Raw genomic sequence first — 17825 nt, forward strand, 5'->3', positions numbered from 1 at the left:
GTTAAAAAAAGGAATAATATTTACCTTATAGGATTATTAAAATTTTGTTCAGATAACTTTTAAGGAATATTGGACACAGTGTAAGAAGTATAACCCTTTCTCCATTCCCTCTTTCTTACTCACAGTCAGGTTAGTAAGACAAGACGTTTTTTATAACATGTATGTATATACACATACACGTTATAAAAAAATCTAAATAGAGAAATAACTGTTCATGCGTAGGAAGACAACATAATTGTGTCAGTTCTCTCCAAAATTATCTATTGTTACAATGCAATTTCAAATCAAAATTTCAACAGGGTTCTTTGTAGAACTTAAGATTATTCTAAAATTATGTGTTAGGAGACTATTTTTAAAATGTGAGTGAGTATTCTCTTGCTTTGAATAGGCAGACTGGTCAATTAATCCAAGATGGCAAAATCAAAGATGGCAAAGAGAGTGCCCTGACCATCCCTGAAGTTTCTGCTGAACGTACAAGGCTTATTCACTTCCTAATACTGAGAAGTTTCCATAGTTAGTAGATAGGCACCTAATCAGGTCAACAGAACCATAACCTCACCAACACATAAACACTCTCTCCTGGGGAAGGGACTAGCTTGTCTGCTACAATGTTTTACTGCTTACTCAAAAAGAGCTCTAGGCCCATGGCCCCAAGCTCCTCAGCTGCAGTACAACCTACTGCCTGCATAGCATCCACCCAGGCCTGACGCACTGCCTACCAGCCTGGGGTAGAGGACCTGTGCTGATGCCATGCTATTTGTTGTGCTGTAATAAACTGTCTTGTTCTGACCCATTAAGCCTTACTATCTACTTTTGGCACCTGTGGAGTGGCAGCAGGTTTACTGCTTGCCATCCTCTATGAAGCTGGGGTTCTTTTCCTGACAAAACAGAAGACCAAAACATCAAGAACAGTCCAGATGCTGCTGAAGAACAGTAAGATAAAGGGAAGTGCCCCATCACTTACTGAGTTATTACAAAACTACAGTGACTGAGACAATACAATATTGTTGCAGGAACAGACCATGTGTGCTGGTCCAGCTCCAGTTGCCAGGAAAATGGAAATCACACTAGTTACAAACAGGGATTTTCATATTAGGAATCATTTCAACTGGTGCTAGAGGACTAAAAAAGCAAAAAGGAAGTAATAAATTAACAGAGATAAATAATAAAGAAATTAAAAATTATAGTTGGAGATTTCAATACTTCTCTCTCAATAACTGGTAGAATAAGTAGACAAAAAATAAGTGAGCATACAGAATATGTGAAAAGCACTAAGAATCAACTGGACCTAATTGACATTTTACAACAGTCCACTCAACAATAGCAGAATTCACAGTCTTCTCAAATGAACAAGTCACTAAGATATACCATATTCTGGGCAGTAAGACAAATCTTAAAAAAAAAAAAAAAAAAAAAAGGGAAAAAAAGAAAACCTAGAAAGTATATACTCAGGCCAGAACAGATTTAAACTGGAAATCAATAAGAGAAAGATACCTGGAATATCCTTAAATATTTGGAAATTAAACAGTTTCTAAATAACCCATAGGCCAAAGAAAAAGTCTCAAGGGACATGAAAAAATATTTTAAACTATATGAAAATACAACATATCAAAATTTGTGGGATGCAACTAAAGCAGTAATTAAAAGGGAATTTATAGTATTAAACACACATATTAGAAATGTCTGGGCATCTATGAAGAAAAAGCAACTCATATACAAAAGGCCACAGCAGCATTCATCAAGTCAGAAAATAACAGAGCTGGGCTGGGCCGGTGGCACAGCAGTTAAGTTCGCATGTTCCATTTCAGCAGCCCAGGGTTCGATGGTTCGGATCCCAGGTGTTGACATGCACCACTCAGCAAGCCATGCTGTGGCAGGTGTCCTACATATAAAGTAGAGGAAGATGGGCAAGTATGTTAGCTCAGGGCCAGTCTTCCTCAGCAAAAAGAGGAGGATTGGCAGCAGTTGTTAGCTCAGGGCTAATCTTCCTCAAAAAAATAATAAATAACAATAATGGAGCAATGCCTGCAACGTTGTGAGGAAGAATATTTCCAAAGAATATTATATTTAGCCAAATTTACCTTTAAGCAAAAAAGAGCATATACATTCTTGGGGACAAAAATTTAGAAATTATAGGGGCTGGCCCTGTGGCCGAGTGGTTAAGTTCGCGCGCTCCGCTGCAGGCGGCCCAGTGTTTCGTTGGTTCGAATCCTGGGCGCGGACATGGCGCTGCTCATCAAACCACGCTGAGGCAGCGTCCCACGTGCCACAACTAGAAGAATCCACAACGAAGAATATACAACTATGTACCGGGGGGCTTTGGGGAGAAAAAGGAAATAATAAAATCTGGGAAAAAAAAAAAAATTTAGAAATTATAGCACCTATACGCTTTTTTTTTTTAAAGATTTTATTTTTCCTTTTTCTCCCCAAAGCCACCCAGTACATAGTTGTATATTTTTAGTTGTGGGTTCTTCTAGTTGTGGTACATGGGATGCCGCCTCAGCATGGCCTGATGAGCGGTGCCACGTCCACGCCCAGGATTCAAATCAGTGAAACCCTGGGCTGCCAAAGCGGAGTGCATGAACTTAACCACTTGGCGACAAGGCTGGCCCCAATACGCCCTTCTTTTTTTTTTCCCCTAAAAAAAAAAAAACATTCAAACAAGAAATGAATCAAAATGAAGAGGCAAGGAACAGGGAAATCCTGGCCAAAGTGTTAGTGATGAGAAATAAATCAATTTAAAAACAAACTACTATGGCAATTATGGCTACAAACTGGAATACTACAAACTTTGATCATATAAAATGTAACTAAGAAAATCTGGGAGTCAGTGGGAGAGGTTTTTTGCTAATCTCACCCTTTACAGCTAAAATCAACCAACAGTCCAAAGTTCAAATCTCTGGTTCTAGAGGCAGCCTGACCCACCCTCTCAGAGCATTTCACCTCCCTTCTTCTTCACTTTGGAGGAAGCATACAGGTTAGATATGTTTCTTATGAAACAGTATCTGAAGTTCACTGAATCCTTCAGTTTCACTTTTTAAAAAATTAAATGCAAATATATTTTAAAGCAACATATGTAACCTGATCACACTTTTCTAAATTTTTAATTGCTTTGAATCTCTCTCTTCTTCCACTGAGGCAGTCTATCACGGTAATTAAGGACATGAGCTCTGAAGTTACAATGTCTGATTTCGAATTCTGGCTCTGGTTCTGTTCATAATGTACCTGTGTGACCAAGGGCATTTTACTTAACCTATTTTTGTCTTGATTTCCTCATCTGTAAAATGGAGATGATGATAAAAAAAAAAAAAAAAGCACACTAATCTTATAAGATTATTTTGAGAATTAAAAAAGTTTACATATAAAAAGCTTTTAACTCAAATATTAATCATTTCACTGAACGCTGGTGAGTTTTTTTGCATAAAAAGAATCTAGGTGATTTTTTTCTTTCAACTTTTCTGAATTACTTGATTTCTTAAAAGTACAAGGCAATTTTACAAATCTGAAAAAAGTTATTTTCGAAAAATAGTGTTTTAAAAAAATTTGGAAAAATTGTTTAGCACAAACAATACTAATACCCTCTAATTGTAAGGAGAGGATACCTGGGGACTCGTGTGAGCAAACTGGGACTTATTTTTAAAGTATGTATCTATTACTAAGATCTAACAAAAAGTCAGGAAATGTACTAAAACTCACAAGATCTAGGCTCAATAACCACAGTTACTGTCGAGCCACTCTGCAATCAGGTTATGGTCTTCATCAGAGTTTAACTACTGATCAACAATTTAGAGTGTAAAAAAGTATATGCTTCCATTTCTTTGAATTTTGTATTATGAAATTAAAAGTCTAGGAAAATCCTCACATTATTTTAGTTTAGAATTATGATTCCTAGCCATTTTACAGCAATAGATGTAGAAAAATAATTTTGGAACTCCAACATGAAGCAAATATTTCTTTGAATTTAAGTCTACCATCTTTAAAATGAGGATGATGATAATATCTATGAATGTAAATGTTTTAGAGCTGTAATTTACAACTATTAACTAACAGTGGCTCTGTCATCAGCCATCAGCTATGAATCAATGTATTCAATTAATATTCACTGCAGGCCTACTATATGCCTGGCATCAAGTTTGTACTTCGATTATTTTTATATTGATAGTAAGTATCTAGGATTAGATCGATAAGGTTTAGAAATTCGTACATTAGTATAGTACCTAGAACATAGTGTGGGTTCAATAAATATTTGCTGAATGAATACTCACCAAGGAGGAACGCTAATCAAATTAGAACAAAATAGTTATGGACAGCTTTTAAGATTTTTTTCTTTTAGTTATTGTTGCTTGTTTTTTAAATCTAGCAATGCCTTTTATAATGATAATACATTCTAAATGCTATGAAGAGTATCAAGATTCTATATATACTCAATCCTCATTATTCATGGATTCCATATTTGTGAATTCACCTACCTGCTAAAATTTGTAACTCAAAAATCAATACTCAGTGTTTTTGCGGTCACTGGTGGACATGTGCAGAGTGGCAAAAAATGAGTCATCTGACGTGCACGTTTCCAGCCAAGGTGAAATGAGGTGAAGCTCTGCCTTCTCGTTTCAGCAACCATGCTATAAATATCTGTCCTTTTTCCAGTCTATTTAAGTGCCACATTTTTGTGCTTTTGTTGATAATTTCGCTGTTTAAAATGGCCCCCAAGTGTATTGTGTCTACTGTTCCTCAGTGCAAGAAGGCTACGATGTTCCTTGTAGAGAAAATGTGCGTTAGATGAGCTTCATTGAGGCACGATTTACAGTGCTGTTGGCTGTGAGTGCAATGTTAATGCATTAACAATACAGATTAAATAAGGTGTCTTAGACAGAAAACACATAAACAAGGTTATGTGCTGATTAGTGGACAAAAATATTGTTGTGATGAGAGGCTCAAAGGAACCTAATCCTGTACTGCCTGGTAATCGTTCAGTATTCAGTAATTTGGTGTCATGGCAACTTTAGAGAACATACCTACCATGAATAATAAAAATCAACTGCATTTATGTTTCAGATGAGTAACCATTTCCAGTTGCTGAATAAAGTTAAATAGAAAAGCAGTGTACCGTGGCAGCAGAAGTGCTGTAGCTCAGCAATCAGAATAGCTAACTCTAAATTAAGCACCACCTCTAATTAACTCCATGAAGTCATGACATTTAATCTCTTTGTGATTCAGTTTCCTGAAGTGTGTGTTTGTGTGTTGTGGTGGTGATTAAGGGCTGGATCGCTTTCAAGGACACATCAATTCTCCACTTCTAAAATTGTAATAAGAGTACTCACTTTGAAGAGTTTCCGCTCTTTCCCCTTTCTTATTAAAATCTTGCTGTCGGCTTCCATGTTTCAACTTAGATAAGAAAAGATTCTTGTGAGACCTAAATGAAACACGAAAGTATGTGACTGGTTCCACAAAGACTAGAAAAGTTATGGGAAAAGGTAGATGATTTGTCTGAATCTCTGTTCTAGGACCTTCTTCTACTTTGGCCTGCTTCCCTTGGTGCTCTCCTTGCTCAGTGCCCATCTTAACCTTTGGCCTCTTAAGATTGTTGTTGTCAGACTTCCCTCTCTCCCATCACTTATTTTCTCCATCTCATTTACTCAGAAATCAAGATTCTTTGGCCTTCCAATTAGACAGACCAAGAAAAAAAACAAACCTGAGACTGTAAAGTATTAACTTTTATTCTCTCCTGTGGCTTTAAAGTTTATTTCCCAAAACAGAAATTCCAAAATTCCTTTCTACATGATGGCAGCTATCACTTGATTATCTTTGAAACTTCCAAAAAGGGCTTTTTTGAAAGATAAGCTGTCTGCAGATCTACGGGATGTGGTAGAATTTTTGAAAACCCTGCAAAGTTCGTATTATTCCAATTTAATAAAGGAACAAACTAAGATGAAAAAAGTAGTTCACCTAAGCTCTGGCAGCTATTTTATCACCACCTAAAAAAATCTACACTTTTACTCCTATAAGTGCTCTATGCAACCTACTAGTCCTTTCCCTCCCTCCCAGAACTCTGTATTGTGCTCTCTGGATTGCCATTCTCAACCCCTTCACCAGCTCCCCCACCTCCTCGCCTTGTCTAAGATCTTGCTCTACCCTGGGGACAGTATTTCTCTCCTTGTGGCTTTCTCAAGTAGAGAATGGCTTAATCTTCCCCCTTCTATGAATTCAGGGTCCCAAAGGTGGGTCTCTATACTTCTCATTTCTTAATGAATGCCACTTTCAGGATCCTGCTTCCATAGACCTTAGCCCTTGAGGATTCATGTCACTGAGGTATATTACCATCTACCATTCTCCATAGTCATTCCCTATCCCTCCAAGCACTTCCCATCACTCACAGATCTTTCTCTACCCAGGTGCTGCTATTATCACGAATTATTTCAATGTTCTCATGGATAATCCATATAACATCCTGGCCTCTCAATCCCTCACTTCCAACGACCTCCTCCACACCACGCCAGCCACCCCCTCCCATGGTTCCATTCAGCATCCCAACTGCTCTATCTCTGAAATCATTCATGCAGACTTTCTGCTCTCTGAACATGTTATATTGTCTGTCACAGCATTTTTAGTACATTGAATACAGTTTTTCAAGTAATTTCAGAAAAACGGAGTTCAGGACATTCATTAGAAATGTAACCTCCATCCCCTTCCTGCCCCAGCATATCCTCAATGACAGATTGGCTTTAAGTTCAAGTTCTCCCTGTATGTGGGTTCCAATAATAGCCTGGTAGAAACAATGTGAAACCACCCAGGATTCCAGAGGCAGGTCTCTATATAGTTTGGAATTTCAAGACACATCAGCATCTTGATATCTATTGAGGTAAACTGGATCCTACAAGATTCTTTAAATCATACCATTTACATGGCAGTTATTATAACATATCCAGGTCTGCATGAATTGCTTCAATCAAAGATTTTAAAGACAGAGAAGAAAAATGTCAATTTACTTCACCTCAATAAGGATACTGTACCCTCTGAGGATTCAGTTACTGCAGACTGTTTGTCACTAACACTTTAAAAGAAGAAAAAATTTGTAAGAATGTAAACAAAAGAAACTTTTCATAAGGATAGTACTTTCCACATAGTCAAGTCATATTTCAACTTACAAAAAATATCTTTGAAAAGAAAACTTGGTGACATTAGTCCATTACAACATGGCTAATTTTTGCACAGATGTGTTTACCAGAGATAGTAAATCAAGCTAATGTAAGTAGAGTTAATGCTGTAATTGAGCATTCATAATGTTACTCTTTCAGAAACTCGCCCAGGGATCTTTATTTCCAGGAATTCAAGTTTAATTCTTGCCTTCCCCACCAGGCTCCAAATGAATGTTTTAACAAATTCCTCCCCTTTGCTGTAGTTAAAATTAGTTTCCACAAACACAAGACTATTTACACCTCCATGCCTTCACTGGAACTATCCTTCTCCCCTGGAATGACATTTCCTCTTCTATCCACCAGCAAAAATCTTAACATCCTTCAAGGCCCTGCTCAATGGTCACACCTCCTTGAAGTGTCCATCTCAACTCCTTCAGCGTTTCAGTCCATCCATAAAAATTATGTAATGTCTGCTATTGTTTCTGTTTCACCTCTATAACTCTTATTGCCTCAAATAGTTTATAAGATTTATCATCTAGTATTGGTAACATGATGGTTTCATCTTTCCTAGCATTTGTCTGACCCCACAATCACATCTCTAAGTCTATCCTTGTTTAACTTGCATCCTGCTGATTCTTGTCCTGATACTGGTGAATCTGATGCTTTATTTGCCCTGATTCTATCTGCTTCCAGGATGGTTTTGATATCTGATGATTCTTGATCTTTATTTTACTTTGTCTCTGGTTTTGGTTTTGCTCCCTGTGTCTAGTACACTACAAGTTCTAACGTATGCCTAGTAATGAACTAGGCACCAGGGACACAAAGCTAATTACGAATCTTCAAAGAATTCTCAACCTAGTGAGAGATAAAGACAGGTAAACAGATATGTTACTATCTATGTTACTATCCTTTTGCAGAGGTGTGACTTGGTGCTGTGGAAGCACAGAAGTGATGACTCTGATCAGAGAGCTCAGCAAGACTTCTTATAGATGATCTTTGAGCTAGACCTTGAATGACAAGTAAGACCTTGCCTTGAAGAGAACAGAAAGAAGGGAATTTAACATTGAAGCAAGGCCCGAGACATGAAAGAGCTTGTAATATTTGAAGATCAGGGAGAAGTTCTACATTGCTAGAAAGTACCATGTATGTGGGCAGGGAAGGGTTAACGTATAGGCATGAGGTTGTATATGAAAGAGACTATGTAGGGCTTTATAAGCCATGCCATTAAATTCTAACTCATCTAGTAGGAAACAGAAAGCAAATAGGGGTTATTAAGCTGGGAAGTGATTTAAACAGATTTATTTTTATGGGAGGCTAACTCTGGAAGTCATGTCAAGGATGGATTTGTGTGTTGCAAAGCTAAGTACTAATCTAGGATATAAATGATAAGAAAGAATGGATTAGAGAAGCATTTCTGAGATAGGACTCATAACACTTGGGGAGATAACTGGATGTATGAGATAAAGGAGGAGAGTCAGGGTACAGAAAGACAGATGAAAACATCAAGAGTTCTGTTTTACACCCACTGACTGAACTGTCTCTGCATCTAGGAGGGCATTTGCAATAAGTGGGTGGCACTATAAAAGGAGAGTACATAGGAAATGTGTTCATTATCTGCAAGAATCATGGTAAGTTTTAATTTTATTTTAAAGCAGTGGGCAGGAAGGCTCTGCCACAAGAATGTATTGGGTCTTAGTATTACTAAACTTTAATTTCCTAAACAAAATGAAATAATTGAGCCAATAAAAATGAAATCTCTAGTTTTCAAAATGAGTCTTAGAAAAAAATAAGTCACTGAGAAATAAGACTTTAATAGAGCCTTTGGGGAGATAAACCAGTGAGGAGCAGATCATGCTGTGATTTGAAGGGACAAAGAGACAATAAGAAGACTGCGCTTAGTCCTGAGGTGTGACAATGCCATATTCACTCAACTTAGACCCCAATCCCCATTGCTAAATAAGTAGTTAAGGTGGGGAACCTGCAGCACTCAAATCACGGTCCCAAGATAAAACAGTAATATTACATCCAATGCCAAATACATCCATCCAGAGACCAGAAGGATTTGACTATCTGGTCTTGGGTTAAGGGTGCAAGAATAGAGGAAATGGATCACGAGTTCAATAGAAAAGATCATCTTTATAATGCTAGAGTTTATCTTCTTCAAGAGGGTTAGCTTCTAAAGCCAAAGGAAAAGGTAAAAACCAATTCAGTAAAAATCACCCTTGAAAATCTCTAAAGAAGACATAATTTTGGAGACTGAATTCTTTTCTCTCAATATGTAGGACTGACATGTCCTGTTTCCCTCTAGCACTGGAGCAAATAACTATTTCTTCAGGTTAAGAAGCACCAGATGAAGTGGCTAGCTTACCATCAGAGAAGATGTATGAACAATATCTTAAAATCCTAGAATAACCCTCAGTAGAGTAAAATAGTAACATAACGAAGGCATGTGGGACCTGAGAACCAGGGGCACAAATAATTCAGGTTTCCAACCTCAACATTGTTCTAGAGCACATGTTCCCTGAGAATGATAAGTGGTATTATTCACACCATTTAAGCTGTACTATTTTCTCATTCCCTATTTTTGCTTAGCATATAGAGTAGAATTTGCATAAGCCATGAAGTAACTCTACAATACTCCAAATATCCAAACATTAATCACCAGTAACACAATATATCCACTACTCAGTAATTATTTTTATTAATAACAGCTCACTAGCATCACTTTTACATAAAGATATTGCATTCATGACATAAAACGTATTAATGAATTTACAAACCTTTTTTCTGTATTTAAATTAGCTTCAGTTTCCATTTCAACATCGTTACCATTAGGTTTATCTTGAGAAGTTGTTCTTGTTCTTTTACTTTCCACTACTTTTGCTGCTGCCTTAAAAAGGGGGTTGTGGGAGAGGAAGCAAAGCAGTAAGCCGTTTTAAACAAACAGCATTAAATTAAGCCTTCTGATTCTTTCACAGTCATAACCAAAGTTTCTGCTCACAGGCCAATAAAGAGCCCTGCGTTCTTATTTCCCCAGTAACTGACAGCACCAGCAGCTGCTTCAGCTACCTGTTTGGTTTATAGGCATTATGGAGAATGTCTTTCCTTGTAAATGTGTTTGATACACACAATGCTCTCTAGGCAATTTTAAGATAAAACGTTACTTAAAAAACTCCAAAATCAATAAAAATTCTAGATATGTCAAAATAAAACTACTTCAAATTAATCAATGCACCACTATAATATACTAAGTGAAAAATCTGAAGACGACAAAACGTTACAAAAATTTTTTTTCAAGGACCTTCTTCAGTCCAATTTTACTTGTTCCAAAAATATGCTGAAAATTTCTTTAAAATTTAATTAAAACTAAATATTTCTTTCCTCCTATTTCTTAATTCATTTTGATAGGTTTTCTCCTCAACTTTTTATTTTGAAAAATTTCCCCAACTCTTAATTTTTAAAAGTTATAAAAATATGACAAAGATCACCAATAAACCCTTTAGATTCACTGATTGTAACACTGCCACATTCTTCTACAAAATCACTAAATAAAATTCTGATTAGTTTTTAGGATTTCTATTTTAAGTATCTTCCTTTATTCTAAAAATTTCTCCTAAGTGTACTGTCAGAGTCTCTCTGAAATATGCATACCTTCATTAGAAAGGTTGATGACTTCTCATTTAGCACATAATTCACATAACTCTTAATTTTCTCCATCATGTGGTTGTAGCTGAAGTGTTGAAAAAAGGAATGGAATGTATCTTTCTGAGAGATTATCATAAGCAATTTCCTTTTGAAAGGCTACAGAAAACAGAGGAAAAGTAGTAACACATAAATCACAAATAAGATACTAGAAATCTTGTCATATACTATTTAATTGAAAAAAATCGCTTTATAAATACAAACTCCAAGAGACACAATTAGAAATTTTAAAAATTGTTTTAAATGGCCCATCAATGTATTTTTTCTGACTTTTAAAAAGTATTTTATATTTCACACATATACAAAAGGATTAAAGAAAATACTATGAACCTGAACATCCATTACCAAGTTTAACAACTAAAACATTATCTGTACAACTGGAGCCATAATCTGATTGCAGCCCCTGCCCCCGCCCCCCCCCCCCGCCCCGCCCCCCCAGCCAAACCTCCTTCCCCTCAGGGTAACCATTACGCTGAACTTACAATTTGCCACACCCATGCACTCTTTTATACTTGCACTACATATGCATGCATCCACAAACAATACATAGTATTGTTCAGCATGGTTTTAAATCATACAAATTGGTGTTATACTATGTGTACTCTTCTGAAACTTGCTATATTTTGCTCCACTCTGTTTATGACATTTATCCACGTTGATCTGATATTTATAGAACTAGTTACTTTCACTGGGGTATAGTACTCCATATATATTCACCCATTCTTCCTGCCTGTTGAAAGCATTTAGGCTATGTTCTATTACCGCAATGCTATTAAACACTTTTCTATATGTCTTCTTGTGCACAGTACAAGTCCTTCTTGGACAGTAGTTCTTTCAATTCTGGTTGCACAATGAAAGCTATAGAGCTGTAAAAAAATTCTACTTCTCAGGCTCTATCCCAGACCAACTGTCTCAGAGGGGCTTGTTTATTTTAATAAAGCTTCATGGCTATTAAAATGTGCAGTGAAAAGTGCAAACAGCTACTCTATCTAGAAGTGGAATTTCTGGAATGCGTGCTTATAGATTTTGCTAAAATGCTCTCCAAACTTTAAATACCAATTTACACTCCTGAGAGGACAATACAGCAGTCTTACCATTTCTCCACTTTTTGAGCCAACTGTTGGTATTCTAAGATATTTTAATCGTTGTCAGTCTGAGGTATAGCACCCTACTTAGATATATTACTTGGTGTTGCCTGATTACTAATAATAGTGAGGTTAAGCACTTTATGCTTACAGGCTGTTAAGGTTTCCCCTTCTGTGAAGTACAAGCAGAGTGGCATTCTCAGCAGCTTCACAGAGCTGAGACAAAAGCGCAGGGGCGGGGGACCCAATAAACGCATCAGGCTTTCAACGGAAACCTCTGGAGGGTTACACCCTAGGAACAGGGGCAAATTAGAGATAGACTGTGCCTTACTAAAACTATAACCTACCCTCAACTTGGCTCAGTCCCTTAAAAGATGAAGGCGATCACCTCCAACTCTATACCAGCATATGAAAAGGTGCTCAACTTCATTGTCATCAGGGAAACAGAAGTTAAAACCCAATGTGACAGCACTACATGTTTGCCAGAAAGATTAAAATGAAAACCACAGGTAAGGTCTCTGAAGCAAGTGGAACTCTTCCATTCTACTGGAGAAATGGACATAACTATACTGGAAAACTGTTTGGTAGTATCTTCTAAAACTTAATATGTGCATATCCTATAACCCATCAATTCTATTCCTAAGTATATACCCAATAGAAACATATATATTTGCTCTATAAAGACATGTAAAGGAATGTAAAAGCCCAAAACTGGAAATAACTCAAACGTCCATCAACAGTAGAATGGATAAATATTATATTCCTAAAATGGAGCAATGAGAAAGAACAAACTATTGTCACAAGCAACACCATGCATGGGTCAATCTTACAATTATAAACTTGCTATATGATTCTACTACATAAAGTTCAGAAACAAATACAACTAACCTTTGATGCTACAAGTCAGGATTCTGGTTACCCCTGAGAAGGTGAGGGACATGGTGACGGGAGGGTGCTGGTGACGTTCTGATTCTTGATCGAGGCGCTTGTCATATAAGTGTGTTCATTTTGTGAAAACACGTCTACTTACACACTTCTGATACATATACCTTACTAGAAGTGTGCTATTGTTCAATAAAAAGTTCACTAAAAAATGTATAAAACTATCTTTTATTTCTTTGAATAAGCTTAATTTACTCCAATAACTTTTGTTTTTAATATTTAAAAACTGATTTCTATTGACCTTAACATTACACATATACACAAAACTACTGATGATCACATAAGAAAACTCTAGAAAAGCAAGTTATAATGCCTTTTCCTATACCTGCTCTGCCCAATATGGTAGCCACGTGGCTACTGAGCCCTCAAAATGTGTGAGCCCTCAATTTAGACATAAGTGTAAAATATATACCAGATTCCAAAGATTTAGCACAAAAAAAAGAGACTTAAAAATGATGTTTTTGGATATACTGGATTAACTAAAATGTTATTAAAGTTAGTTTCACTTGTTTCTTTTTACCCATTCTTTTGGGGGAGGAAGATTTGCTCTGGGGACCATCTGTTGCTAATCTTCCTCTTTTTGATGGAGGAAGACTGTTGCTGAGCTAACATCTGGGCCAGTCTTCCTCTATTTTATGTGGGATGCCACAGTGTGGCTTGACGAGGGGTGCTAGATCTGTGCCCGGGATCCGAACCTGTGAGCTGTGAGCTGCCGAAGTGGAGCACGTGAACTTAACCACTATGCCACTCGGCCAGGCCCTCTTTTTACTTTTTTAACGTGGCTACTAGAAAATCTAAAATCACATATGTGACTTGCACTGTCTTTCTACTGGACAGCACTATTCTGTACTCTTTAAAAGATAAAGCATTCCTTTTCTCCTCATGTTCCTTTAATTTTCCACATCCCACCAAAACAGTTCTAAAATTCTGATTCTAATTTAAACAATTACCGTATAAGAATTTGGGTCACCAAATATTCTTTCAAAGACTTCTTCTGCTTCCTTAAAATTGCCATTTTCCATACAAACAGCTATAGCCTAAAAGATAGAATGACAAATATATATCTTACATTGCTTTTCAAAATATCAAATTGTTGTGTAATATTGAAATAACTCAGGTATATCTAAACTACTTCATTTAAAATATTTTTATGTAGTTTAATAATTTTGATTTGATAAATGACATAAAATACTTTTTCAAAGATGAAATAACTGTGGTTTGAAAAGTTTATGAAAAATTTTCATTGGCCCCTTGCACATTTAATAATAAATGCCCAGCATTCTATCTCTTTTTAATTTAGGTCAAATTAAAGGCTGGCATTAATAAATAAACTAGGAGCTACATCATATACTTTTAGGACTCACCTAAATATTAATTTTGAGCAAAAGAGAAATGAGAAAGGCGGTAGATGGCCTTTGCGATGATGAGGATATATGGATTTTGCTAGTTAGGATCCCTGGGAAATCTCTAATAGACACCTAGGAAACCAGATGCTTTTAAATACTTTATAAACTGGCCTTTTTGATATATGGTAAGATACGGGACCACCATTACCATCTAAGTAGCTTTGTAAACTTGGGGAAGCTATTTAACCTCTTGGTGCCTCAGTTTCCTTACATGTAAAATGGTGGAAATAACAGGACCTACTTCCTCGGGTTGCTGTGAGGATTAAAGAGTTACACAGGAAAGTGCTTAGAACAGCACCTGGCAAATCGTAAGCAAGTTCCACATCTGCTATGTACTTTACAGTAACCCACTCAGCTTCGTACTAGTCTACTAACGAAGGCCTGCTTCCTCTAAGCCTCGAAAGATCAGGATAACACGGCAAATCTCCCTGCGCTGGGTTGAAATTCTTAAGGAGTCGCTTTTCTGCCCATTCTCTCCAGATCTTAATTATACTTGACAGTCACCACACTATCAATAATCAATCCTCGGGAAGGTGGGACACCACCTGGATTTTCTCTCCTATCCAACTGTAAACAATCTTTTAAAAATGAAGACAAGTTTACTTAACTGAGAAAGTCCTAGTATCTGCTCTGCCTGTTAGCAAAACGTATCTTCCCTATTATACCTTGGAATGATTTTTTTGGCTTCTTGTTCTTTAACATGCTACTCCTAAAATTCTCACCACACAGTTAAAATTTTACATTCTCTTAATCACAAAAACCCATTAACTTCTTACCAAATGTTCTATTTTTTCATATTTATAATCTTTAAAGCTTGTGTCAAGACTATAAACCAAAGGTGAAATTTCTAAAGAGAATGATAATATTAAATTTTACTCTGAGTTTACAGTCCAACTTCCATTAAGCGGCTGGTAATTTCTTTAGATGTTATGTTTTATTTTCTAGAAAAAATATAATTATAAATACAAAGTAATATTCATACCTGAATTTTAATTAAATTCTGTATTTCTTCATGAAGTTTGTCATGTTCCTTTTCAATTGAAGCCCAAATCATCAGGGCTGATTCCAAGGGTGTAATTCGTTCATCACTTTCAAACTGCGCATCTTTTAAAACCAGAACAAAAATAAGTAACTTAGAAAGCTAAGCAGAACCTTACTTTGTCAACTTTTTATGAGTTCATTTCTTTAAACATTTACTGAATATATACTATGTGCCAGGAACTGCTCTGGTATATGCCAGTTTAGGGAAGTGATTTGATTTTTCAAGTTAAGCCCCTTATTAAAACCAACTTTAAAAATGGAAAAAGCTAGATGAGCTTATGAAAAATTTGAAGCTTTTCTCTACTAAAATATTGACTTTAAGAGCTAGAATAAACTATATTTTAGGTAAGGTATCAGTAACAGAATTTTTAGATGTTTCTTAAGTCTAATGTATTATAACAAACCTCAAGATACAGCATGAAATTAGGGTTTTGTTTTGTTTTGTTTTGTTTTGCTGAGGAAGATTTGCCCTGAGCTAATATCTGTGCCAATCTTCCTGTATTTTGTATGTGGGTTGCTGCCACAGCATGACTGCCAACGAGTTGGGTAGGTCCATGCCCAGGAACCAAACCTGGGCCACCAAAGGGGAGAGTACCAAACTTAACCACTAGGCAACAGGGCTAGCCCTGAAATTAGCTTATTCTAAAATCTGATTTTAGCATATACCACTTGAAATCTTGTTATATATTTTGTGGATATTTGAAATTGGATCTTTCAAGAAGTTATTTCTCTACCAACATTTTTCAAATCACCAATGCTTAAAATCTAAGGAGTTATTGTTTTAACTCCTTCCTCTTTCTCATCACCATATCCTATCTGTTGCAAAATACTGCATAGGGGTTTAAAAAGCTTGACTGGAGTTTATTCACACTCCAACATATTACCTGTGTGGTACTGAAAAAGTTTTTTCACCCACAAAATGATGAAAATAAATATCTTATAGGATTTATGTGAATATTTAATGAGATAATATTTGTACTACTTTCTTAAAACAGAATTTTGATCAGGTTATGCTGATCAAAGACTCACAGTTAGCAAATTACACACAAACACCTCAATGTGACATTCAGAACTTTCACTCTGTATGTCTTGTACCTATAATCTTCATTCATTCATTCACTAAATATCGAACATGCACTATGAGTAGGCACTCACCTAAAAACTGAGAATATCTCAGTGAATAAGACAAAGTCCCTATTTTTTATGATGCTCACAATGCTAATGGGAGACAGGTAGTAAAGAGATTAACAATTTAACTTCAGAGGAATAAGGGCTAGTGAGAAGAAAAAGGTACTAGAAATGGAGAATGATGGGGGAGGGCAAGGCTCTTTCAGGTGGGCAGTTATGAAAGGCCTCTCGGAGAAAGTGACAGGGGAGCCAAGATCAGCAAAATGTGCAGAAGCAGGAGTGGCACAAAGGTCTAGAAGAAAAACATTCCAGAGGGAACACGTACAAGGATCCTGAGGAGGAGTCTGTCCAAAGACAGAAAGGAGATCAGTTGACTAGAGCAGCAGGCAAGCGGGATGCATGCCATTAGAGACGATGGAGGAGGAAAGTAAACGTCTGATTCCGAATTTATTTTGAATGCAGAACAGGACTCGCTAGTGGCATAGATGCAGACTGTGAGGAAAAACAAAGGACTCTCAGGTTTCAACAACTGGACAAACAGTGCTACCACTGACTGACATAGGAAGCCTGGGTGAGGAGCAAGTTTTGGGAGTTAAGCATGGAAATCAAGAGTGCTACTATCCAAGTAAACTACAGCTTATTCTCCGAATAACTCTAATGCTTTTGTTTTGGTCTAGACACCATTTTCACATTCTCTTTCTGATTCTCATTCCCATCTAGCCTTCTAGGCACAGAGCAACCTCTACCTCCTTCTTGAATTCCTTAGCTAAGTGACTGGGAAAGTTTATCTTTTTTTCTTTTTTTAGGAAGATTCGCCCTGAGCTAACATGTGCCGCCAATCCTCCCCTTTTTGCTGAGGAAGACTGGCCCTGAGCTAACATCCACGCCTATCTTCCTCTACTTTATATGTGGGACGCCTGCCACAGCATGGCTTGATAAGCAGTGCATAGGTCCCCACCCGGGATCCGAACTGGCAAACCCCGAGCTGCCAAAGTCGAATGTGTGAACTTAACTGCTGTGCCACCCGGCCAGCCCCTATGCCTATCTTTTGTATGCTCATGGTATTTCATACTTAGACTTATCTCAACAATCCTATTAGCTTTTAAATGTCTTGAAATCAGAAAACCTTTTACTCACTCCATGATGAATAATGATCACATTTCAAAATGTGAGGGCAGGAGCTTCTTAGTATATTTCTCCAAAGCCCTATAGTTCCTGGTACGTTGTAGTTTCATAGCAACTATGTAACAAACATACTTAAAGAGAATTTTAAACAGCACATCATTTTCTTTCCTTTGAAATATTAGAGTATGCAATTTAAATATTAGCAGTTTCAACAATTTCTACTTTGTTTCCTGTTGTCCTCTCCTAATTGCCTCTCCAAC

General features: G+C 36.8%; 1 protein-coding gene across 4 annotated transcripts in view; it reads right to left on the reverse strand.

Moving 5' to 3' along the window:
- TERF1 (telomeric repeat binding factor 1) overlaps positions 1-17825 on the reverse strand; it is a 36323-nt gene that overhangs the window by 9603 nt on the left and 8895 nt on the right. For 2 of the 4 annotated variants that reach the window (XM_014853773.3, XM_070481079.1), the window contains exons 3-8: positions 15254-15375; positions 13816-13902; positions 10788-10937; positions 9917-10026; positions 6992-7051; positions 5322-5413 (exon numbers count right to left, since the gene is read on the reverse strand). In XM_014853773.3, coding sequence (XP_014709259.1) covers positions 5322-5413; positions 6992-7051; positions 9917-10026; positions 10788-10937; positions 13816-13902; positions 15254-15375 — 621 coding nt within the window. The remainder of the gene's footprint in view (positions 1-5321; positions 5414-6991; positions 7052-9916; positions 10027-10787; positions 10938-13815; positions 13903-15253; positions 15376-17825) is intronic. The other 2 variants (XM_014853774.3, XM_070481080.1) reach the window with 1 other exon arrangement.

This window comes from Equus asinus, chromosome 12, assembly GCF_041296235.1.
Source record: "Equus asinus isolate D_3611 breed Donkey chromosome 12, EquAss-T2T_v2, whole genome shotgun sequence".
In the NCBI taxonomy this organism is placed as follows: domain Eukaryota; kingdom Metazoa; phylum Chordata; class Mammalia; order Perissodactyla; family Equidae; genus Equus; species Equus asinus.